Consider the following 27131-nt stretch of genomic DNA (forward strand, 5'->3'; position numbering starts at 1 on the left):
AAGCATTGCCCACAATGAGTACAGCAGGTTTTATACAACCCCAATTGTACTTACAAATATAACCCATTTTATACAACAGTTAAGTGTTATTTTACAGTTTTTTGTTGTTTACATGCACTGGCCAAGCAAGCTTACTTGTAACTCCATGAGCCAGCTTGCAGTTAGCATGCCAGTCAGTCTGAGTCCTGGAACCTGAGCCAGCAAAACTATCTATAGTTTATGGAAGTGGGAGGGTGACAGAACGAGGGTAAGAGACTATCGCTTTATTCTGTCTCTCTCTCTGTTCATTTCGGTTATAGTTTGTAGGGAGGAAGAGTGTTTTCAAATTCAGGAGTGTGTGGAAGTGCAGACGTGTGGGTGTCAGAGAGAGGAAATTAAGTGTGTGTGTCTTACAGAGTTTGAATGTGAGGAGTAGGGACACAGGTGTAGGTGTGTGTATATGGGGAGACAAACAATGGCCTTAACTCACCTCTGTCCTCTCCTCTTCCTCCTCCCTCTCTCCACACTGGGACAACACTACCAATTTCATCAACAACTTCAACAACGTCGTCATGGTAACTACAATAGTTTTAGCCCCACCTGCCACCTAGGTGAAGAAGGGGAGTTGCTGTGCGACCAGTGTCAGACTGGATACACAGGACCACGATGTGACAGGTAACACACAAAACACACACTGAACATAAAAAATTACTCATAAACACACAATTATAGTGTAGCTAAGTTCATTATTACTGAATACAGAGCTGGAAATCACTCAATTCATCAATATTTATCAAAACCTATAAATGCACATCCATCAATCTTGTGATTTCAAATCTGTTTTTAAAGTTTACCCGTATTTTAAATAACTCTTTGGCCCATTAAGTACGAAGTATGTTTCATGACCTAATTGCAGCATCAGAACATAACTAACTGCACAATTGAATATGAGCACTAATCTTTAAATAAAGCTAATGTTATTGTTGTCATTTCTAAAAATGACTATTTAGAAAATAAATCAGGTCTGTAGTCAGCCATTCCCAAATGAAAACAGAAACTTCTGCTTATTAACAGTTTTTTTTTGAGCGCTCTATGTCTCATTGTCCAGCTAGCTTTCTGTCCACAGCACATTTATGAGTTGAGTGACATTCTTGTTCCATTAGCTGTGAGCTTCTTTACCAAGCCAGTACTAATGAGAAGTCTCTCTGGATGCTAGTCTTGTTAAAACTTCAGGCTATACTGTCATGTGGTGACGCAGACTAAGTAAATATAGTCTTTTCTCCACCCAGGCTCACTGAAATACAGCACATTTTGACTTTTCTGTATTGAACTGAAACTCCCATGAACTGAAATTATGAGTTAGTATTCAGTATATTTAAGTTTTTGCATTTTTAAAAAAATAAATGCTGTAATTACTGTACAAAAATGTTGCAGTCGAGTTTAATCTTGTAGCTCTGAAAAGCCAGCTTTTCAGCTACTTCAGACAAAGCCTTGTGCTCAGTTTTGTTGGACGGCAGTGTGGGTCGACTGAACATTGGATGTCAACTTAATGTTGAAATGTGCATGTGTGAGCTGATGTGTGCAGTGAGGTTAAAGTGCTTGATAAGTACTAATATTTTCTTTGTGATTTACTGCATAAATGAGTAAGTGACCTTGTTACAGTTCATATTTTTCCCGTAGAAAGAGGATTTGGATTGTCTTTTTTTCTGCAATATTATATGAAGGTCTTCATCTTCGGTTCATCAGAAAGGGTAACAGCAAGACACATAACAAAGAATCTCACATACTGTATACTTTATACCAAATGCTTTATTGCTAAATTATAAGCTGTTAATAAGAACAATTTTGTGAAAAATCCTTTTGGCAGTTGTTTATCCTTTAAATGTGTGTAATAATCCAGTTATAAATGTTGGTAAGTCATGAATAAAGGGTTTTTGATCCATCATATGTGCAGTAGTAAATGTTAAGTTCTTAATAAATAGATTTTTGGTCCAGGGCCAAACAGTTCAGCCAGTCGAATGGATTTTTCGCAACCCAAAAGTGTTTCTCATTAATGGCTTATAACAGACCTATTTACTTTTAATAAAGCCTTTAGTTACAACGTTAAACCCTGTACAAAGGTTGCCTTATTAGAAAGTGGTATCCAAATATCAAACAAGTTCATTTATAGCTATCATATTGGACGTGGAGGATACTGACTAAACTAGATCTGGAGGGGACTCATTAGAAACAAGTCTTTATGCTCCTGACCCACAATTTAAAATAACTATATGAGAGGTCTTGGCTGCTCCTTTTTTAGTTTGCTCATTTGCAAGAGACATATCTCTCTCTTCAAGGTGTTGAAGATGTTGTTGATTTTCCTGTGGTTGGCACTGAAGGCAACATTGTAGCACTGGATTCTATGTCTCCTACTGTGATGTGATCATCTTTGAATTTTCTGTTACTGAAGTTTGCACAGGGAGTGCTGCACAATTTACAGAAATTCAAAGTGTCCATTTTATTTGAGAATAGCAAATGAAAGTGCTTTCATTAGCTGGATACAATTGAATTTCTATTTTGTTATGTCAGTCAGTGTTAGGTGTGTATCTACATTGACAATTATTATATCTTTAAATAGGTGTTCAGTTGCACCGTATACAGGCCTTTGCTATTTGTTGCCAGTTAAAAGAGAGCTGCTGGTGAACACAGAGCTTCAGCTCGCTGCTATGCATAGTCTACATGCCTCGTCATGCTGTCCACAGCGGAATCTCTCTGTCTAGTCTTTTTATAATCCTCCTTTGCCACTGGAAAGTAAACTGACTAATTGTCAGTCCATTTTTTAACTGTCTGTCACAGAGATGCATCGCCACTGCACACCAATCCAGCCAATGACCAAAATTGTCTAGTGTCAACAGAGAGCCCAACCAGTAGAAGTTGACTGCTTCACCTTTCTGAAGTATTTCCATGCACATCCATTAGTGAGAAATTGCATGAAGTGCATGAAAATAAGTGTTTTAAACTAACTAACAACTAAATTGGATAAAGCTCCAATAATGATCACAAGGTGTCATCAGAGCTGCTTTTTCTAGATTAAGATAATAGTGCTTGTTTTGGGGCGATTGTGTGCCAAATGTGTATTGATATGTTTGTGTATGTAAATGTTGTTGAATATACAGAATGCATCTGTGTATGTACATTCTTGTGGTCGTGTGTGTGCTGTTCTGACGCCTTATGGTGCCTCCAGTCAGTGAGAGACGACAGCTGGTAAACAAAAAGGAGAAAGAAAGAGAGACTGTTGGTTGCTGCACCGACTCAGAGCCCATAGGAGCTGAAATAAAGTAAAATAATATTTTATTACTAATAACAGTATTAAAGAGATAATCAGCAGTTGGTTGTTTTTTGTTCTATTAGTCTAATTGATACCTGCTATGCGCACTACCTGCCATTACACTTCATTATCTACAGTGCTTTTGTTGTTGTTAGTAGTAATTAATTGTAATGTGCCAATTTGTCTGTATTATGGGCTTTAACAGAATAAGCTACTCTATTCCCTCCATGCTAATAGACTATCCACTCGCTGCTAAGTGATTCTGCTTTTCAATTTCCTGTCCATAAACAGCCATTTAGAATTTAGCTGAAAGCTGTTTAATGCAGCTGCCTAACAAATATGTCAACTAAAACACTTTGAGTTGTAATCTGCCATTTAGTTCTATCTAGGGTTTGTCAGTATATCCAGATGTTACTGGTCTAAGGTATTTAAGGTATTTCTGATTTTACACATTAATTTGTTTTTTTGGTGACTCAACAACCCCATGTAGCTAATTTTGAATGTTAAGGACTTCAATATAGAGAGAGAGAGGGAAAGACAGAAATTTCTGTTTTATGAGAAAAGTGCCGATACTTCCATTGCTTCACTCTCTGAGTGCAGCAAGTCACAATTGTTCTTTGAATGTATTGAGGTGATTTAAAACTGCAAGATGAAACTTTTTTGCTTTGGCAGCCTGAAGTGGCACTAAGGTTGATTATTAGAAATTGTAAAAGTTAGTCATATTGAAACAAAAACAAGACCTTATTTGATCTTATTTCCCTGCAGTGAAACACATACATTTCAAAGTAAAAAATTACTACAAGATGTTTATTTACATGAAAGTCCCATTTTACTCCCTAAAAACACCCTGCCCCAATTTCTAATTTTAGCAGAAAATATACAGTAGCACTCACAGAGAGCAAGTTGATCTAAAAAAATGTATGAGGGAGGAGCAGAGCCTGTCTTCCCCTGGCGCCCACTCCCCATTTATAACACTAAAAATAAAAGAACATAACTTTTAGGATCCCTCTGTAACTCTCTACCGGTTGTGCTCACTGTCCGCTTCCTGTACACTCTGAAGGCTTTGACCAGGTGTCTGACCCCCCCCCCCAATATATCTCCTTAAAACACTCTGGACTCTCCACTATAAATACCTTCTCTTTCTCTTGAGGCCCAAGTAACTACACACATACACATACTGACAGTATGTAACATAATAGAATAGAAGCTTCAAGTGTGAATTCATCTTGTAAACTAGAAAGGCACTCGGAGAGTGCAGACATCCGCCAAGGCCAATAGTCCAGTCTTCACGTGTGCAAGCGCAACTACTATATACAGTATGTCTGGATATATTTCCCCAACTATTAGATTTACCGTATGTCAAGCAAGCACGCTGTGGATGTAACAACAACAACTGCGGACAAAGCAGGTGGAAATATTGATTTTCTACTTTTTACTCGAGTTGTCGGCACCTGGAGTAAAACATTACCTTCACTTCACATGGTTCATTCTCCACTGCAGCCACTCTGCTCTGCCGTCCGCTGTGTGTGCGTGTATAGGAGCTGAGCCCCGCCCTCAATCAAACACGGAGAGGACAGAGAAGCTAGCGCAGCCATCCATAAAATATTTTCTAATTGATCTGCATGATTCACAGGGGTCACATTTTTAGATTGGGAATACCGGATTAATCCGGTAAAGAACATCCCTGGTTGCTTATTTCTTACATACCTGCTGCATTTGTTTCTACAGTGATGTTTGAGGTGGCTCTTGTGTTTTGTTATATGTTTAGTTGCAGCACACCATTCACTGTAATTACGACGGGCTATGAATTCAGTTAATTTTGCCATAGACACCGGTGTTACACTTGACCTGTCTCGCAATATTAACGAAAGTGAAAAATTATTTGTGTATCCACCCTATGATTTGGATCCGCTCCAAAATTTAATGGGTTCTTCCTTGGCCCATGCCTCACCCTTCCACCAAGTTTCATGAAAATCGAGCCAGTAGTTTTTTCATCCTGGTTACAGACAGACAAACAAACAAAATGCACCGAAAACATAATTGGTGGAGGTAATAAAGCGAAATACAAACGCCCACTTTTGCTCCTCTTCTCTATCTATCAAGAAGTGAGATTGCTGCCACTACGATTCTCCACTTGACTAGAAGAATGTACTTGTAGCATCACACACACACTAACAGAAATACACACACAGACTTCAGCAACATGCACACACAGAAGCTAATAAACCAGTTCTATTGAGTACCAAGGAGGGTCAGTGGTAATAATGGCTGGCTGCTCTTGACTCTTTCCCTCTCTCTGTCCTTTCTTTTCCCTTCTCTCTAAATTCAATTCTCTTTTCAATGTGAAAACCTTTCCTCCCTCTCCATCTCTCTCTCCTCTCCTCTATTCTCTCTCTCCCACTCACCCTCCTCCCTTTGCTCTCCTCTCTCATCTCAAGTCCCAATTCAGCCTGTAGAGCTTTATTTCAGCTTAGGCCTGTTTTATTTGGTTTCAGTGGCTCTTGACACGTTGCAGCAGTCTCAGGTTAATATATTTTGCAGCACCGGGACTTCCTCTTATTATTAATCAAACGAAAGAGGCTGAAAAGCAAAAATATAAATCTTGAAATGGTATGACAGTTCTCACAGTTGTGTGTCCTTGTCCTCATTCGAGGTTGCCAACAACCATTTTTAATTTTTGTTTCCATGAATGATACCAATCAAAAGGATGGGATGTTTTTTTTCACTCATTTTTTTCACTGAACACAAAGAATCTTGACGACATAAAAGAATCTAAACTATTTTATTTTTTATTTGCCAGACAGTATCCCAGTTATGTTATTGCCTTCTAATATGGAGCCAATCCTCCTGACAGTAACCGCACATCTACGGCGATACTTGCTGTTTGAGAGTTCCTGGTGAACTCTCCATTGCCATAAGTTTGCGGTAATGCCAGAGGCTTCGGAGTGGATGAGAAAAAAAAACTGACAGCATAAAAAAAACTGTCACTGAAAAAAGAGTTACATGAATGTCATTGAAAAACACATCAAAATGCAAACGTTTCCAAATAAAATGAAATAATTTTTAATGCCTGTTTTATTTTTCAAATTGAAACATTTTTCTGTGCCAATACTAGTTTCAGTGCCAACACAACTTTTTCCAATACTAATGTTAAAATGCCAATGTTTCCATTTTCAGTTCAGGTTTTGTTTTCAATGCCAAATTTTATTTTTGATGCAAGATTTTAAAGTTGCTGTCCTGGCTCCATATTCCAAGGACACCACAAATATATCAATCATACCTTTCTAGATATAAATCTTTGAACAGAAACAATAACTGCTAAAAGACATATATATTATTGCATCACATTGATTTTGTATTATTATTATTATTATTAGCAGGAATGGCATTTAGATATTTCTTGCTTTAGGTTAATAACAGTAGTTCAGTTATATGAATACTTTTATGGGCAGTCTGCTGTTTTGGAGCTAACTGCCCTAACAGCTTATTTTTTATAAACTTTCATTTCATATCTGTTGATGTTTGCTTTGGCTCCGTTGCCCTCTAGCTCTTTGTGTGTATATCTATGAGTTAATGTCTGTCTGTCTGTGTGTGTACGTGATGTGAGTTCATGTTTAATATGAATTATACAACAGGTATCTTCAGCCGAGGAGTCTCACAGGTCAAAGACACACCCATAATGATGCCGATACTTACAATGGACTCAGCTAGATGAGCTTTATTGCTTGTTTATTTTGTGACTGGATATTGGTTGCCAGCTCTTGTGGGATGAGATCTGCTGTAATTAGTGATCTTGCATTTGGAGATAGGTACGTTCTTGTCACACAAGCTAGAAACTGAGGTAAACAATATTTTTGATAATATTTACCTACTGAATTCTGAATTGTTTTCTGTAGTTGTTAGATAGAAAAGAAAGAAGACAAGGTGAGCCACTGCATATTTTCTTGCAGACCTCAAAGCTGAGAAGTATTATTTGCTGCATGAAAGCAGAGCAAAACTGTATTTTCAAGAGATGTTTTTGCACTACCTGCTCTTATTATTATTATTATTATTATTCCAAACTAAAATTGTATTCTGAGAATGAGAATATGACATCTTGTTGCTACAACTTGAAAGTAGACCAGGTGGGATAGTGATAAATTGTTGAGGTACTTTAAAGCTATATGTAGAATTGTATGTAATTATAGCATCTTTCAGATTATACCGATGGCATACGTTTTTGTTTGTAAAAAAGGAGACACTGTATTTTATCAGATTAGTGTCTTTTTGATGCTTTCAAGGTGGCGGCAGAGCAGGGCAACTTTGTAACCTCTTTCCAGGGACAGATGAAAAACAGCTTTTTGGCTAACTCTGGCGCTTTTATAGCAATGTTAATGTGCACTGCCCCTGTTAAATAAACCAATAAATAAAAAATAAGAAATACCACTAGGAGTCGCCAAAGTCAGAAACTAGAAAAATCCTGGGGAAAAACCTGCACAGACCTTTTATGTAGCAGAATCTTTGCAGGATTCACTAGCATATTTGCTACCTGTGTTGATATGCTTATGCAATTTGTGATGCCAAATAGGAAATACTTGAACCCTCAAAATATTCCAACATATCTTCTTTTTTATTAACTGTTGAACACTTGTTCCCAGGCAGCAGATCATGTTTACAGTACATCCAATACAAAACAGCATTATCACACTGTTTCTGTATCTCTCGGCTGCTTCCTAGATGTTCCAATGGATACTACGGCCAGCCCACTGTGCCAGGGAAGTCCTGCCAGCCCTGTGATTGCCATGGCAACCTGGACCTATCCATACCTGGCAGCTGTGATCCAATCACAGGCCAGTGTCTGCGCTGTCGCCAAGGCTATGGCAGCGCAACTTGCGACAGTTGCGCTGAAGGTTACTATGGAGACGCCATCACAGCAAAAAACTGCCAACGTAAGTAAACCGACTAACAACAAACATTAAAAATACACAAAGAAAGAAATGTAAATCTTTCAGGAGCTTTGATTTGCTGCTGTGGTTTTTGATTCACTGTTGAAAGCTACAGTTAGTCCATAAAACTAATAATTGTGGAAGTAATAAACAAATCCATAATGAAAATGTAACGTGATAAGTAATAAAATATTTTAATATTAATATAAATAAATTAATATTAATATTAGTTGTACAGTACATTTTCGGCCCATATATTATACTTATTTTAAAGTGGTACTATGTTACTTTTTAATTAAATAAATGGCACATTCATTATTTTAAAAATTAAAAGTTGAAGCAATAAAACACACCCTTGCTCAGTTCAATACATTCAGTGATTTTGCTGCTACAGCCTTACTACTCTAGTATGAACACTAGTTTATGGTGGCTATTGTTAGCAAGCTTTTGATCCATATTGCTGTGTAACTGACATTATTGTGTTAGTTCGTTGACTTTATTATTCATTATTGTGTATTTCTGTACAAAAGGCCACAGTGGCCGCTGTTCAGTGAAAGTTACACGGGCTTGCTTTAAAGTGCAGTATGATGGTATCTTTGTTACGTTCTAAAAATACAGATATTTTACTATATGAGGTTTTGGGATCACTGTCATAATGTTAATTATGCCCCTATTTGTAAGATTGGAAAATGTACTACGCAGTGGTAATGAGTCGCAGTGGTAGTGTCAAAAAAAACACTCCATGCCCCTACCTTCCATCCCCACTGGCCGACCCTGGACACTGAGAACAAATTGTGTAAAAGCAACATATTGATTGAACCAGTTTGTCTTGATATTGTCTACAAACAGTATGCCATCAGAATGACTTTAAGGTGCTGTAATCAGATTTAAAAAACAATTCCACACGTAGGGACTTTAAAAGAGAAAACATCTACTTTTCCAAACAATAATTACAAAAAAGCCAATATTGTAGCTTCAGTGTCTCAGCAGGGGTGTTACACTGAAGAGTAGTATTTCCTCTATGAAACTCAATTTTAGCTAAATGATACCTTTAATCTTTTCACTAAAACATTGAGTAGATAGTACACCATCTGGAATGTGTGGTGTATGTATTTGTGTGTGACTGTGCAGTGTGCACTGAGCTTTTGACGAAAACAGTGGCACTGGCAGCAAGACAGGCAGAAAGACAGATTAACATATAGAAACCTCACTTAGAATGATAGACAGGAAGGCCAATAAATAGACAGATAAAACCGTCAGATGAGCACAGAAGAAGGTAGACAGGCTGACAGTGGGTATTAATGTGTATTTGATGTTGTTCATTGTTCTGTAGTTGTTTCCCCTCTCCACCCAGCTAAATGGTTATTGATTAATCAGCGTGATCTATTGCCCTCCTACAGTTCTGATCGGCTGCTTGTGTCTGGGAGTTTGAGGGTTGTTATTGATCCTGTACGAATGTTCACCAAGAATTATTAAAACACAACAACTCTCTCTCTCTCTGCCTCTGTCAGTCTCTCTCTCTCTCTCTCTCTCTCTGTCTGCATTGCTCTCCCTATCGCTCCCAGTCTTAATGAATTTTATTGAGTGGAGCAGGAGAGTTCAGGCCAAGTCCATCTGTGCACTATTAGACTGTAAAAATCTTTTACTTTTTCTTTTGATGTCAGAGTTCCCATGTGCGGCCATTTTTGCTGCAGCCATTTTGGGTGTCAGTCGGGGAATGGAGAATGGTTTGATTTTGCAAGCAAACTTGACCACAAAGCAATTTGTTTGAGGAAAAAATTTAAGACCATTAACTCCTTAACTCCTCCTCCTCCTAATCATTTTTCACATCGTAAAAATTTGCAAGTTGTTGAAAAAATCTGTGAATTGCACTCTCACACATTTGTCCAGTCACTGGAACAAAGTGGATGTGTAGTAATTCAATATGTAATCATTTGTCATTTACAGTACAAACTGCTCATCTTTTTATGATCATACCTTAGATAAACTAGTCCAGTGCCCATTCAAAACATGCGGGTTCGGAACGGGTTGATTGCTTGGCCTCCGGTATTGCTGCTTGCAACTTTCTTAATATCATTGACCTATATCATTACTGTTGATAGAATTCATGCTGAAGCTAGCCAGCTACACAAAGTTTTAGCTTGTTCCCAGGGCGTTACAAAGCACAGGCTGACATTATTCTCTGAAGGTAGCTAGCTAAAATTGGCTTAATAACATTAAGTTAACCACTGCGTAGGTTTATCAAAACATTAACATTAAAACTCAAATTAGCTGTAGCCTTGTTAGGTATAACCAGCACCGTTGAGAGAGAGCGAGAGGGTTAACCCTAAACATGACTCTGGGTATAATGTAGTCGTGCATGTGTATGTCTAAGACTATGGGTCTGGAATTGCCGCGTCTAGAACTGCAGGGGCTCTCCGGCTCTGCAGGACGATGTTTCTCAGCTTTCTCAAGAACCACTCATTCAAACTATTTGACACTCGACACTGCACTTCCTTGGGTCCTCAGCAATACACCCGCCAAGTGTGAAGTTGATCGGATGAACGGTTGTCGAGAAAATCAAAGGACAGACATACATACAGACAGAGACTCCTTGCATCTTAGTTAGATTGCAGGGTGGTGACTTTTTTTTTCCCTTTCCAAAACCACAAACATGAGCATTTGACACAACTCAAACATCGGTTAGTCCGAATACATACATAACTAATTATATTACACAAAGCTATTTTGTGCTACAGTGGCCAAACAAACAGGAAATTTATATCAAGCATACAATTGATGTTTTAATGCATTTATTACACAATGTTACGGCTCTGTCATTTTGGCCTCAACGCCACATCTCAACAGCATGCTTATAACAGAAAACTTCCACTTTTACTTGTTTACCTTGAGTGTGGGATCAATTTTCAATTGGTATGTACTGCATGTATAATTTATAGATTGTATAACGCCTGGACATCTCACCAACGCACCATTGTAGTGCTAATGATATAGAATAGATGCACAATAGCTACTCCTACAGTTTGCTTATATGACAGATTGCTTGGTAGACCATAATGTATTTCAAGTTGAAAAAAATTATCTTCACCATCAAGGCCAGAACTGAAAATAAAAAACACAACAAAAAGCAACATTTTATCCCACAACAAGGCCCGCATTGTAGCGACTGACAGAACGGAGTCCAGATGGTCCCCAATGGGTGATGTTAGGGGGGGTGAGAGACTTTGTGTGAGAGAGAGTGTGTGAAACTGAGACGAACGTATATGTGCATGTTTTCTTGTATGTGAAATTAGGCGTGTGTGTGAGAGAGAGAGAGAGAGAGAGAGAGAGAGAGAGAGAGAGAGAGAGAGAGTAGGCGTGAGTAGGAGGGCATGCGTGCCTCTCTGCATTTGTGTGTGAAGCACAAAACAATGTATATTGTGTACCATGTGTGTTTCTGCATATTTCAGTGTGTGTGTGTAGTGTGACTGTTGTACCCCCCTCTTTCTCACTTTCTCATCTCACACTCAGGGCTGTCCTTTTGTCTCTTTTACATCTAACAGTAACGAATGGCAGGAGGTAAAACAGGCTACGAGTGTGCATGGGTCTCTATGTGATGTGATAGGCCTTTCTAATTTCCTGAGGTGTGTGCGTTTTTGTGTACCTATTTGTGTGTATGCGTGTGTGCTTCTGACAGCCCATCCACCAGATGGAAGCTGTGATGTTCAAGCTTTTAATTTTATATCTAATGGGTTGATTGGCGTGTGTGGGTGTGTCTTTTTTTTCCCTAGTAGGATTTAAACACACAAAGTTAAATAAATAAAGCTGAAGTCATTCAAAGTATCTCAGAGAGAGAGAGAGATGTGAAAAGTCGTCTGTGGGAATGAGTATTGACATTTCTGTAACTAACCCATTTAGGAAGTATAAAAACTGCACATACATGACAAAGGCCATGAACTAAATATTATGCAATCATTTTCAATGCCAGAAAATGAGGCACGAGGCAGAGATGAGAATCTTATGGTTTATAAAGTTTCAGTGAATGTACTACCATTAAGAAAGGGAATGAACTCGCCCAAAAATTCAATGCAAACTGCTTTGTTTTGACTGGTTCAATAAGAAGACTGGTTCAATAAGTAGTGTACCTTGACTTTTTATAGCAATTTATTCCTTTTTTTTGTGGACAGTTTTTAGCTGCCCTGTGCATCAGGAGTCCCTTCTTTGCGTTTCATCTCTGTCCGATCCATGTAATGCTTCCTTTATTGTTTTTCAATTTCACAAGTTTTTCTTTTCTGCCAGTGCTGGTACTTAACACTAGATTTTAATCAGCGAAAACAGGGTCAATTTGAGGGTATTGTGTTTTTTGTAGCCTTTTATTATTGACAGTAGAGCCATGACTGGAAATGAGGGAGAGAGAGATGCAACAAATGTCCCCAGCCGGACTTGAACTGGGGACATTGTGGTTCATGGTCAGCGTCCGTAAGCCACAGGGCGCCCCAAAACAAGGTACATTTTTTTAAATTACTCAACACTGTTCACTGTTTCTTGTTGACAGTATTTAGCCTACCCATGCATCAGGAGCACCTGCTTTGTGTTAAATTAGTCAGATTCCAGTAGTGCTTCCTCCATTGTATCGTATTGCATCTTCGTCTTCTTAACCAAAAGTGTCGATTTATACATCAGTGAACATTTAAGACCTAAATATCTTGTTGTCAGTGTTTGGTTGAATTGAAGGTGGTGAAGAGGTTCACTGATGGTGATTGCAGCTTTGCCTAGATGGAGGACTCACTAGCTGCTTTTTGTTATTATGTTTTCGGGTTGTCTGTCAGTCATATTCTCATGAACGCGATATCTCAGGAACGCCTTGAGGGAATTTCTTCAAATTTGGCAAAAACAAGGATGAACTGATTTAGAATTTGGTTGTCAAAGGTCAAGGTCACACCTCACAAAATACATTTCTGGCCATATCTCAAGAAATTATGACGATATTTCACAGTTGGTTGGACAATGAATTGGTGACAGTTTTGACTTAAAGGTCACTGTGACCTCAAAATGACCTTAACAAACACATTTTTGGCCATAACTCAAGAATTGATGTGGTAAGTATGACAGAATTTCACACAGATGTTTAATGGGATACAATGATAAAGTGATGACATTTTTTACCCAAAAGGTCAAAGGTTAACTTCACTGTGACATCATGATGTCCTGGAAAAACACTTTTTTGGCCGTTATTTAACACCTTCTTAGGAACAGAAGGGGAGATTGTGAACATATTTCACAGTTGGTCGGACACTGAATACTTTTGACTCAAAGGTCATTGTGACCTCAAAATGGGTTTTTAGCCATAACTTAAGAATAAATTGGGCAATTCCAGATTTCAACACATGTTGACTGGGGCAACACAATGAGTAAACAATAACTAGCACAGTACAGGCTTTCACTTCCTGCCTCATTCTGAATTGCGAGCGTCATCGGAATCATGTGACTGCAAACAACGGGGGCATACAACTGCGGGGCGGTAATTCTAGTTTTTACTCTTTTGTTTTTCCTGTGCACAGGTGTGCACACTCAACACCAGATTTTCATCAGAGCAAACACGGCGAATCTACATTCTCAAATGAATGAAAATGTGATTTTCTCTTGCAGCCTTGCTTTGTCATTTAGGCTCATACTGTGTGTTTTTATATAGAAAACATAATCTAGCAAAACTAAGTCAGCCCACTAGACGGAAGAATCTATTTGGGAGAAGAGAAGATTTTTTCTAAAGTGCAGTCAGCAGGATATTAAAGTGCATATCGACAGCTAATCCTTAAGAAGACCTTAAGCTGGATTTGAGCTCTTATCCAGGTTACTGTAGTGTGAAGTAAACACACTCACCAACTTGTTATTGTTAAACTAATATGTGTAATTATATGTTCTCATGTAGAAATTCTGCCATTAGGAAATGATAATTGACATAAAATATGCTGTTTTCCAATCCCTCCCTCTCCTCTCCCCTTCTCTCTTGCAGCCTGTCAGTGCCATACTAATGGCTCTGTATCTGAGGTCTGCAATAAGGAGACTGGACAGTGCCAGTGCAGAGGAAATGTGGTTGGACGACAGTGTGACGAGTGCATGGTAAGTATTTTGACAGATGCCAATAATCTTTACAGATACTGCCAATATGTGTCTGCGCCATTCCTGTGTAGACGTTTTATTCATTTATTTTTCACCACCATTGGTGGCACTAATTCTACTCCTTTTTCTTGTTGTAATCTGCCAAAATCATGTGTGTAATGGACTGCTTGTGGTCTTGAGTGTTTTAACCCCAATTACATCTACTGTGATGATGCTTTTATTTGTCTTACAGTTTTTTTTCTCATCACTTTACATCAAATGTGTTTTTTAGTTTACCAGCAATGTGATGGGTACGTGGTAGGTCAAAGGCTGATTTATGTTCCTTCAAATTGTAATTCACTATTAATATGTACTATTGTACTATAAATGAGGTAATATAAGGAATTAAGGGAATGTAGAGATCTCTAACTCCTTGAAAGTCATCAGTATCCTGCAGAAATCAATCTATGTATATTTTTTAATTTACCTGCACCTGAGTTTTTGCTCTGTCAGCTATCAAGCCATGATAGGTCAATCCAAACATATATAGTTTCTGCAGGACAAAGAAGATGCAACATTATGTTAATATTTCACACAAAACGGTTGTTATTTTTTAATATGTAAACTTATTCATAGTCAAGTGCTTTATCTTTTCTGGTGTACGTTTTTGGTTATTTTATTATTAACATAACTATAAGTGTAACAATATAACAATGATTATCATAGTGATGATGAATAATTTTTCTCCACAAAAGACACATTTTGATGTTTTTCTTTTTTTAACTTTTACTTTTTTCACTTCTTGTACTTTCAGTTTGTTGTTTTTATTTGTCCCACTCACTCATTCTCATTGGTCCCCTGTCTGTACCCCCTCCACCCCTCTGCGTTGTCATTGGTCCAGCCTAACTGCTGGTGGGATGCTGAGCGTCAGGAGTGTATGCCCTGTCGCTGCAGCCCTCACGGCTCCATTTCTCAGCGCTGTGATGTCGAGGGCCGCTGCATCTGTCGCCCCGGTTTTGTGGGCCGGCGCTGCGATTTGCGTCGCCAGGGTTACGAGAGGCGGGAGACACGGAGGCCGGTGGAGCGCCTTCCCATGGAAGCCGTGCAGCAGAGATGGGGGGGGTCGTCCCGCACGGGGGGTTGTCCAAGGGGGGCATACAGGCCTAAGACAGGGGTAACACACGCTGCATGTGGATGACAGTGGTGTGTTTTAAGTAGCATGGGAGTGTTTACCTGGTGTGCAAAAATATTATAGATGCACAGACATTTGTGTTTAAGAACAAGTTTAAAACACATTTTACATGTGTGTCAAGCATTACACTCTTTGTGTTTGTGGATGTGATGGTTTGAGGCCCACAATTTTGAAACATTGCATGGAAAGGGAGGTGTGTTCTATGTAACGGTTGTACTACTGGCATGGCTGTTTCTGTGTTTTTCTGTGAAAGACATTTCCATTTCAAGATGCTGCTGAGTGTAAGCACTAATGCAAGGTCTGGAGTGCATTATGCTGGGAAACATACACAAAATGAGCAATCTTTAACACATTTTAATACTATCGTGCAAATGAGACATCAGAAAATGTCACCTCTTTAAGTAATTCATGTTTGTCATTGCAAAATAGGCGTTGTAAATGTCATATATATTTTTAGGCAAATCATGATGTTCATGATTTTTTTTTAGGTAGCCACATTATGCATTCAGGAAGTTGAGTTATTTTTGTTCATTTTCATCTGAACTGCACAGAATTCAGATATTCCTTTCAGGCAACATTTCAGAAGATTTGTTAAAATTGTCTCAGCTGGCGTACTGTAGCTTAAGGGGCAGTTTGAGAATGTCTGGGTCCGGTCTGAATTAACCAACATGCATGCCATTGTGTTTTATTTTCCTTAGCAGCAACATGGAGAGTGTCAGCTTTCAAAGCCCCCAGTTTTTAGCTGGCTTCTAAACTGAAGACAAATACAATAAAAAATTCAGTCAAGTCATCTTTCATGTTCTCTCTTTATCCCAGAATAATACCTTAAAAATACTGAAAAATCTTGAAAAGATTGGAAATCTTCACAAATACAAAATCTTTATTTTTTTGCTCTTCTTTTTCATTCAGTCTTCAGAAACAAGTCTTGCATCTCATGTTATTATAACATCCTTGTCTCTAAGTTGCTTGAGTGTGTCTGCAACTTGTCTTATCCCTAATTCCGCTACCTATTCTCAAGTCCATTTACAACGCCTTTGTCCTTGTCTGTTTTTGTGTTTCTCCAGCCTCAGACCCACGGCATTACCACAGGTGGAGTGTGTGTCCCCTGTCACTGTAACTCGTTTGGTTCTAAGTCGTTTGACTGTGATGAAACCGGTCAGTGTCGGTGTCAGCCAGGCGTCAGCGGACCCAAATGTGACCGTTGCTCACAAGGATTTTTCAACTTCCAGGAGGGCGGCTGCACACGTAAGCATAGACAGTGGGGTAGAATGGCGAGTGTTTCTTTTAAAAAGTGGGCTAACCCTGATATCAGCCCACAGAACAAAAGTATAGCTCAATCCATTGGAAGCCCTGTATTTATACTGTAATTTGCAATGAAAGTAATGTCAGCAGTTGCAAAATACAAAATTATTAAACTGCTGCTCTGTTCTTCTTTCTTTTTAATTTAAAGTTTGAAGTAAAATTGCAAAGAAATTCCATTGAAAAAGTTAGTGTCAAAAATGCATTTTATATTTATATTTATAATTAATTGCAAAGCAAAATCTTTTTTCTCACAAGCAGGACAAAGCTAAACATCATCAAAGCAAAACATGGCCAAAAATGTTATGAATGTGAGCCGCTGGCTTTAGTTAAATTAGTTCTGCTTTGTATTCAGAAATACAGTACTTTGTCAGTGTAGGCATTTCTTCCTGTTCCAGTTTCACATGGACATAATACACTTTGTATCTAAACTGTAACTTCACAATAAATAACTTGTAGTTTGAAATATCATCAGATTCCTGCAGAAACCACAAATTTCCTATATTATAAAAATCAGACTCGCAGAATTGATGAACATGTATTTTTGACATTACACCACGTTTTATAAATACTTATACAGTTTCCCCCAGGGTTTTGAAACATGCATCTTGGCAAAAGCTATAGCTACATCAAAGAAAGCACCGATCCATACATGCATATGTATTTAGATGATGGAAGGAACAAATCAAAGACTGAAGGAAGGAGGGAGGGAAGGAAGGACTGAGGTCAAATTAGAGAATCAAGACCAAATACTGTGTCTACGAGACAGTGGAAGGATAAAATGTTGCCAAGAGAAACTAGCTGCTGATTGATATGAACATCTTTGAAGGTTGAACACACAGAATATTAATGATATGACCAATAAATTATGGAGCTAACACATCTCTTATTCGTCTTGGCTGGGGAACAAGCAAAACAGCTGATCATTATACTGTATGTGAAGAATGTTTAAGAAAAAGATCATTTAAATGAATCAAATCAAATTTTGTCAAATTTACAGGGAAATCCCTTCTAACAAACATGAGGCTCATCAATAAATGCTTGGTAGTAAAACAAAGGGTATGAGATACCTGTACAAAACAGCTTGTGTCTCTCAGAGTGCCTGTTTGCAATTATCTTCAGTTTACAGCAGGGAATTGCTCATTTTGTTTTCAGATTTCTATTTATTGACATTGACACTTTCTTTCTATAATTACCATCCTGTTATCATAATCAATGTAGAACTATGAACTTTCCGTCTAATTCAATTTCCACAGTTTTTCTAAAAACCCTTCTTCCAGTAATGGTGATTCAAAGTTAAATCAGCAGGGATGTCTGTGTTTACACGTCAAATTAAAGGTCAAGGTTTGCCCAAATTGTACAGCATGTCACTGATTGAAACTTGTAGCACGCTGGTATTGGATGTTTTGGAAGTGGAGATGGAATTATTCTTGCAAATATGTGAAATGCAGTAAGAGGCTGCACTCTAAATTGACAGTACTGTTTAATAATTTTCATTCAAATGCATTTAAATGCATAAATGCCACATTCTTTCTCTTATAAATGAAAAGTTGCATTCAATAACCCTTGCTCAATTCAATACACTCAAGAGATTTTGCTGCTACAGCCTTACTTGGTCTGGTATGAGCAGTAGTGTATGGTGGCTAATGTTAGCTAACTTTATATAGGTATTGCTGTTTTAAGTTACATACAGTAAGCTCACTTTAACATACAACTCCTAGCTTAGACTAATGCTAGTCTCTAATAGATACTGTAGGTACTCTAGTCTACAAGTCAGACGTGATTATCGTTTCAGAGCAGTAGTTGTTGTTATTGTTAGCTGACAAAAAAGAAAAAAACACAATGGAACACTATCAATCAGATGTATCAGTTGTGAACTGATCAAAAAGTGTACATCTGAAAGCTATTAGCTGTTAGCTGTTTGTTGCAAGAGCTGAGGATTTTCCCTATTGTTGGAGGGTGTGTTACATCTGAAAATACTTTCATTTTTAAAATTTCTATTCCAGACCGGTCTTTTTATAAGGGAATATGTTCAAATTATTAAATCATATGCCCTAAAAACTTGGCAACTCAGGCAGCAGGTACAGCAAATTTGTGCTGCCCAAAATGAGGATTAAGCATCCACGCACCCCAAGTACGACTATGAATAGCTTTTCCCACAAATCTCCTTATGCAATATATTATTGATGCCAACTACTTTTGACCGCCAAGAAGAACAATAATAAGTTAGCCAGGAAGGCTGGTCATACAGGAGAAAGACAAGATAGGAGTGGGAATTAATAGTTTTGATTAACCTGAAGATCACTACCACAGTGCAGCGGTCAGGTTACAAAAATAATATGCTGGATTGTGTTTAATGTTCCAGGAAATGTACTGCAGGCAAGTCAGAATACAAATACGACTTACACGAATTAATCAGGTGCCATTCCATTACATTTCAGGAAACTTCATTCAATTGATGGAAAAATTAACAAAATAATGCACCTCTCCTGTAAAGATGACTTCACATTTCATGAGCATTAACATTTCAGCTTAACCAGCGTACTTTACACTGTGGGAAAGAGAGTCCTGTGGCAATGGCAATTGTGTTTTCTGGGGAATGGTGGTGATTAAGTTAATTGGAGGCGGATAAATTGAAATGAATGACACGGGGGGATTATGGGTGTTACTATAAACAAGTCAATCTGTATGCAATAACTCAATAAATTACCCTTCCTTCCTGCCCAGGGACTCCAGATGTAAATTAGCTTATAGGTAACTCTGGTGAAGCTAAGGTGCAATGCCCTGTCCCTGTCAAATACATAAATAAATCTAATAAACATTTTCTCTTTCACTTTTACTTTTGTGGAAGGTGTCAAATAACAGTTTGATAAAGACAATGTTTCTCTATTTCACAAATTCATAATAGTCCAACTAGATGCACCAAAGTGTTTACCTCTAGTTTTTAACAAAATGTGGCAAGCCCACTTTCCTGTTCTCAATACCAGATACCTTGTTTTTGTTTCAATTTGGAATCTGCTAGCCAGCATGTCATTTTGTGAAAGAAATGCTGTCATTGTTGAGAACTAGAAGAAATAAATTACTGAAAAGAAATACAATCAGCTTTCAAGTGGTATTTTTTACAGGTAAACCACTGATTTGTCTTCAAAGTTTATTCTAAACCATTTAAAATGTACTTCCTCTCCTCTCCTACAGCTTGTCAGTGCAGTCATGTGGGGAATAACTGTAATGCCAACACAGGACAGTGTATCTGTTCTCCGAACACTATTGGTGAGAGGTGCGACCGCTGTGCTCCCAACCACTGGGGCCACGATATTGTAACTGGATGCAAGGTAGGCTGAAACTGTCTTTGCAAAGGGCATTTGCTAACATTTGTGTAACCTACAGTACTGGTAATAACATCTGGAGAGGCTTAGCAAACACACTGGAGGAATGGCACAAAAATTAGGCAAGTGCTATATAAGAAAGATTAATGATCGGTCCACTTGTCATTTTAACAAATGTTTTGTTTTGGAGACGATGAAAAACAAAAGCTTACTGAATCTTTCTGAGTAATTTTACTTTCCAGTATTAAGAAATTATTTGAACCCTGTCAGTGATGATGAATAAATCCTTAAGTTTCTCATTTCTAATAATGTTAGTAGCAAAATACTGGAATATATTAATCAACATAGACTATGTTTGTGCATACTCAATATATTAGTCTAAATAATAAATTGCCACATAACCCCAATAAGTGCATAGTAATAGTATAAATATAATCAAAGGAAATCACAGAGTATTCTAGTTTTATTTACAATTTGTAAATGTATAAATGGACTGTACTTGTATAGTGCCTTTCTAGTCTTCTGACCACACACTACATATCGCATTCACCCCATTCACACACATTCATACACTGATGGCAGAACTGCTCATCAGTACAAAGAAACTAATTAATCATTCACACATACTCGCACACCGAAGGCAATTTGGGGTTCAGTGTCTTGCCCAAGACATGTGGACTTGGGGAACCTGGGACCTTCAGATTGGTGGATGACCCGCTCTACCACTAAGCCAAAGCCGCCCCTAAGTCTTTATAAGTCTTTGTCTACTTTGCCTTTTTCTAATTCAGTCGTTTACCACTTTTTTTCCACTACCATCCTTGCGGTTACATCTCAATGCCTTTCTCCATAGTTCTCTTCTTTTTAGCTCCATTTTACCTGCTCTCCCTTTCTTATTTTCCTTCCTCCACTCTTTTCTGTGTGCTTCCTCTCTTTCCTCCCATACTCTGTTCTCTTATTATCACACTGCTTGTTCACACAGCCTTTTCTCTGTATTCCCTCCTCTTTATCACCTTTCTTTCTGACTCTATCATTCCCATTTCCTCTGCTTCTCTGTTTTGTAACACGAAACACGACTTTGTTCAAAGTGTTTAAAACATAATTGTTCTGCACTGAAACTATCTCACCAAAGGGCTGGGAGGCAGCAATAACAGTAAACTATTAGAAGTAGCAGTAGACTATTGACTATGGACATGAAAGTACTGTAGGTCTCAGTTTAACAACAGATTGATCCAGAAGAGTACATCAAGGCAACAAAGAGAGATGCAACAGATGTTAGTGGTACCAAACAAACATAAGAAGGTACCAAAGACAACAGAACAAAGTAAAACAGCAAAGCAGAAAGTTACAACATAGAACAGAAGAGTCAGTGCAACAGTACAACAAAATAAATAACTAACTAACTAGAACTAGAAAATAGATACACACAGCAAATTCTTTAGTGTTAAAATCATTCCTTCAATAACAGTGAAAGACTGTTGCTTTGGGTCAAGAGTTAGTTGAAAATCACCTGTAAGGGCTAACACTTTGTTCACTGTTTATATCAGCCTACACCAGCAGAGTTAATTCAACACTGAAGATCTTGATTCAACCACAGTTGTTCTAATTTCACCAGATAGCCATTTACAACTTTTCAGCTTACGATTGTGCAGCTTTTGTCTCTCAGCACACATAACAATCATCTATTTTTATGTTTTTTTGATTTTTTAACTGAGACATTTGTCAATTGTAATAACATCCAATGTTGTTCAGCGATTGCTTTTAGTAAGAAAGTGATGCTGCTGCTACACTTTGGTGTTAACAGGTGGAGTTTTTAAAGTGATTTCACTCAAACTCATCTTTTACCTCACTGAAGTGAAATAAAATTTCACATTTGTGTGTCTTAGTAGGTCTCTAGGTTGACTGTTTGCACTAAGGCACCAAGACAAATGTTTGCGTTGCACTTGATAAAAAAATAGTTTCTGCTTGATGTTCTAATGTCTGAATAAAGTTCATTGTTAAACATTAAGACCAATAACAGCAACAAAAATAATCTGTCTTTGTGTTTGCAGGAGTGTGGCTGCAGTGTGATCGGCTCAGTCACCCAGCAGTGTAACGTCAACACAGGCTGCTGCTTCTGTCGCGACTCCTTCAGAGGAGAGAAATGCAATGAATGTCAAATTGGATACAGAGACTTTCCTCAGGTGAATGATCCATATCAACACTGCTAATATTACTATTATTATCATAAAGTGTGCTTTTATTTTTATTGAGATAAGAGAGGAGGCACTGGAGAGAATCGCTGATGGGATTCCATCATTGAGGGTTGAAAGTCTGTGTGACTCGACAAGCACAAGGGAGAGAGATTTTCATAGACATAACAGTGTGGATTTAATGAGCATAAAAAGCCTCAATAAAAGGATGTGTTCCCTGCCTCATTGATGAGAAGCCTCATAGTGTCATCACACCAGGTGTTTTCTTTAGACCTTAAGTCAACTTTACACCAGAACCAAACTTTTGTGTAGCTATAGCATATATTCCTTCAACAGAGGAACCTCCTGAAATGAAAAGATGAACAACATGCTGTACATAAAATATACTGCCGGATACTGGCTGCAGGTGTAATTCATTAACACATGAGAGCGGAAACATTCAGAATGGTGACATTATTTACCCTTCATACCAATGGGCACCTGATTTACAAACTGATTTTGAAGAAACAGTTCACCTTAAAATGACACTTCAGTCATCTTCTGACCACCATGTTAGTCAAAACTAGAAGAAGGTAGAAGAATGGTGAATAGTTTTTCATGAATAGCATGGCAACAGAATAAAAATAACTTAATGCTCCTGTTTGGAAGTCAGTGTTCAGAGAAATGTCATGGTCTTTTTTTAATTTTATTTAATTTTTTACACTTTTTGAAACTCAGTAACTGGACAACTCTGTGTTTGGTGTTTGTCTGAACTTTTAGTTTTGACAGTCATAGGAGTGAGAAGATAATGGCAACATTTTCATTTTGGAGTGAAGTTTAATGGTTTGGTGAAGCATAAAGCTAGGACACACTCTGGTAGCTCCTCTCTCAGCCTGTTGTATTGTTGATAACAGAAGCTTGGCGTTGTCTGCATCCACATTTCCCACAGTGCACCCAGTGCGAGTGTAACTTCTCAGGATCGGACAGCCAGACCTGCGACCTGGAGAGAGAAGTTTGTGCCTGCGCAGATCGAACGGGAAAGTGTAGCTGCAAGGTACAGCATACACTCACAGAAATATACACACTTTTACTTGGCCACCTTCCCACATGATGTTAAAGAGGAATTTTGGCCTTTTATTTTTTCGCTTATTTTTTCTTTGTAAATAATGTGCGTGATTGTCAAACTGAAGAAAACATGCACATCCTACAACATTTGAGTGTCACATAGAAGAAACAACACCAATTATAATGAGCTTGGAAGCATCATTAAAGCTGCCTATAGGCAAGTTTGATCGTGTCAAAGGTGGTCCAATTTTTAATGTATTACTGGCAAAATATGTGTTTCAAATTCATCTTTGTGTCAGCCTGAGAATCACTGAGCTCAATGAAAATGAATAAAGAAATCCAACAGTAACAAAGTAAACAGGTATGTTTTAGCCTTTCCATGCCAACCCACAATTTTAATTCACTTGTTGCCTGACAAGACTATGTAAGAATATTCTTAAAGCAAGTGTCATTTCAAGTAGGTTAATTAATAGATTAATTTTCTTGTTTCCAACTAGAAAAACAAGGCTGTGTGGAAACATTTTTAAATTTCTGCAGAACTACCCACCAAAATAAAGTCATGCAGTTATATAGTTTAAATAGTCACATCATCTAAACACTCCACATTATTTGCTGATTGATCCAACACATACACAATCTGATCAGGCTCAGTTGATTGTCAATGGATGTTTTCCAGATTTAATGTAAATCTTGAGATTAAAACTGAGCTTGTGAGATGTAGTCTGTAAGACAGTTTACCCATCCAGTGACAACAATACAATGACCACTGACATTCTGCCAAGCCACAGTACTTTTACTTTTCAGAAAGTCTCAGTGAATGAATGTGAGAAAACTGTGCTATTTGTTATTTATCCTACCAGGAGATGATGGTTTAGATTTTAAATGTCAATGCAGATTTAAAACCTACTGCACATGGATTCTCTGTCCTTTTTATCTGTGTATGTTTATAGTCTATGTTTGTGTGTTTTGTGTTTTATAGTATATGTGTGTAAGTATTTCAGTAAATGTCATACGCATCCATAAGCTGACACACACAAAATCGTGCTCTCACACAAACACACACAGATAAATAGATGTATACATACATATATACTGTATACACATACTGTTTTTTCTTCTATGTTGTCTAGAAATAAGCAAGTTAAATGCATCATTACCAGATTTTTATTGGTGTAAATATCATATATTGACACACACACACACACACACACACACACATAAAAAGCATATATTTCACACCTCATCCTCACTCTGACAAGCTGATCACATTATCACACACGCCTCTCGTCAATAGCACACAAATACATGCACATATTCAGTACAGGCACACCCATACTGGAACCCAGACTACCTTTCATCTCTGCTGTCATTTGCTGATCACATTTTCCCACATAGACAGCGACAAGTACTAAAAGAGAACATTTTGTGTGCGAACACACACATGCACTTACCTGATTCTTGGCCTGTAATGAGGCTTCAGATCACTGGGTGTCATCTTCACTCTGAACGGGTAGGAGGTTGACTGCCTGTCACTCAAACAGTCATTCGATCTGTCACCGGTCTCTCTGTTCATCTGTTATTTCTACTGTCTGTGACGTGTTATGCTGATTACCTGTCTGTCTGTATGCCTGTCTGTCTGTACATCTCCATCTATGGAAGTATGTGATTTACCTGCATTTCCTTATGGCTTTAATAGCGTCAGATATCTCTAAAATTAAAGAAGTCACATTTAAAGATGACAGAAATCAAAATGTGGCCCCAATGTTTAAACTTGTGCAGAAATGTTGATCAACAGAACAATTCTGATAATTATTTATCAAGCAAAAATTCTTAAAATTCACTAATTCCAGCTTCTCAAATATAAGGATTTTCTGCTTTGTTTGTTTTTACATGATTGTAAGGTGAATAACTTTGGGTTTGTGAGACTTTATAGACAAAACAAATAATACATTTATTGAAAAATTATTTGATGATTAAACTGATCATTGCTAGTAATAACATAATGACCTCGTATTGACATAACAAATGCTATTAATGTAGAGTACTGAAGTTGGCGTTCTAGGTTCCTTCACTATACCTTCGCATTCCTCTGTTGTTCTTGGTCCTTACTCACTAACCTGCAGGACTTTTTGACACAACTCAGCATTAATTGGATGACGTTTTGTTGACAGCACTGTAAGCCTTTTCTTAGCAGAGAGGAGGCTTAATATACAGGCCTGTCCACAATCCCATTTTAGACCAGTCAGCTCTCGGCATATTTACTCAAAATGTAAACAATTCAGTGCAGTGAGATACTTATTTCCACCCCAAAGCAACCTTTTTTCTGTGTAGTATTGGTTGGGTGTGTTTTAATAGCTTAAACATGTGTTCTGTAGTCCATGTTAACAAAATCTAAGTAAATCAACTAAGTATCCCATCGTTATTAATTGTGTATAGGTTGGTAAAAATAAAGGATTATAAGCTTTCCAAAGTTATATTACGTTTCTCATAACTGGCCCATGTCACGGCATTTTACTGTTTTCAGATTGATTGTAGTTTGCAACCGCAAGTTGCACATAATGCAAAATTATACAAATTGTAACTGTGTGGATTTAGTTGCTTTCAATGTTGTCTTCACTACATGCAGTCCACTAAAACAGAATTTGTTATTAAAATAATGTTCAAATTTTTCTTAAAAATCACAGAAGCTTACATCACCGATGTGTGTTTATTTAAGGCAAATGTGGAAGGAGACAACTGTGACCGCTGCAAGCCTGACACGTTTGGGTTGTCTGTACGAAACCCACTTGGCTGCAGCAAGTGTTACTGTTACGGACTTACACAGTCCTGCACAGAGGCACAAGGACTCATCAGGATGTGGGTGAGTAGACATATCTTAGTTGTTTTACTTATTTTCTGTCATAGTTATTGTTTAACAGAAGAAACTTTAAGTATTTGGCTGAAAACGATGAACGAAGTGACCTTAAAGGGACAGAAAAGGGAAAGAAATCATGACCCGGTTACTCAAGATAATCCACAGACAATCCAGACAAATCATGTTGTGACCAGTTTCATGTGGAAACTATTTTCTCTCTACCGATAGTTCCTACATGAAACTGCTCACAACAAGCTCTGTGGATTATCTTGAGTAAATGGCTCATGATTTCTGGAAAGAGACATTGCTCTTGAGTTTTTCAAATGTATTTTTTGGCGCTTTTAACACCACAAGCCAAGTGCCATATAGTTTCATTATGTTAATAAAATGCAGACATCTCTATGGCTGATTTCTCCAAAACTCGGCAACTCACTACAAATCAATCTAGATGGATAAATAGCACTACAGGTAAGATGAAAAATATGTATTTTTGATTTGGGGGTGAACTGTCCCTTTTAAGCAACACCTTACTGTTTTTTTAAAATGTTTCACCAACGTAAGACAAATGTGGCCACATTGGCTTAAATGAAAATGGAACTGGGTGGATCTGTCTAACCATTCATGAGTTGAAATCAGTAAATTCATATTTTGAACCTCAGTACATTTCACAGTTGAATTTTAAAACAACAGTGAACTGAGAGACAATTTAGGGATTTTGGTTACTGTTGTGCACTTCAGGAAAATAAGGGACTGAGAGTCAGAGAATGCTGTAAAACAACTTTTGGGAAACTTTATTTAGACTCCACAAATACTTATGGTTTCTGGTCTGTATTGTGGTTCATTTAGGATTTACCTCTAATGTGTTCTCCATGAATCTAACCAGTAGATGCCTGTAAGCTGTACTTTCTGTACACACTGTCTGTGCCAGCTTCCTTGCT

At 37.8% G+C, this 27131-nt stretch overlaps 1 protein-coding gene across 10 annotated transcripts in view; it reads left to right on the plus strand.

Annotated features, from left to right (window-relative positions):
* Positions 1 to 27131, plus strand: part of lama2 (laminin, alpha 2) — a 189922-nt gene that overhangs the window by 98427 nt on the left and 64364 nt on the right. For 8 of the 10 annotated variants that reach the window (XM_044168817.1, XM_044168814.1, XM_044168815.1 and 5 more), the window contains 9 exons: positions 568 to 654; positions 8003 to 8214; positions 14204 to 14310; positions 15191 to 15463; positions 16546 to 16726; positions 19976 to 20112; positions 22155 to 22286; positions 23224 to 23328; positions 26056 to 26199. In XM_044168817.1, the coding sequence (XP_044024752.1) occupies positions 568 to 654; positions 8003 to 8214; positions 14204 to 14310; positions 15191 to 15463; positions 16546 to 16726; positions 19976 to 20112; positions 22155 to 22286; positions 23224 to 23328; positions 26056 to 26199 (1378 nt within the window). The remainder of the gene's footprint in view (positions 1 to 567; positions 655 to 8002; positions 8215 to 14203; positions 14311 to 15190; positions 15464 to 16545; positions 16727 to 19975; positions 20113 to 22154; positions 22287 to 23223; positions 23329 to 26055; positions 26200 to 27131) is intronic. The other 2 variants (XM_044168824.1, XM_044168823.1) reach the window with 1 other exon arrangement.

This window comes from Siniperca chuatsi, linkage group LG16, assembly GCF_020085105.1.
Source record: "Siniperca chuatsi isolate FFG_IHB_CAS linkage group LG16, ASM2008510v1, whole genome shotgun sequence".
Lineage (NCBI taxonomy): Eukaryota > Metazoa > Chordata > Actinopteri > Centrarchiformes > Sinipercidae > Siniperca > Siniperca chuatsi.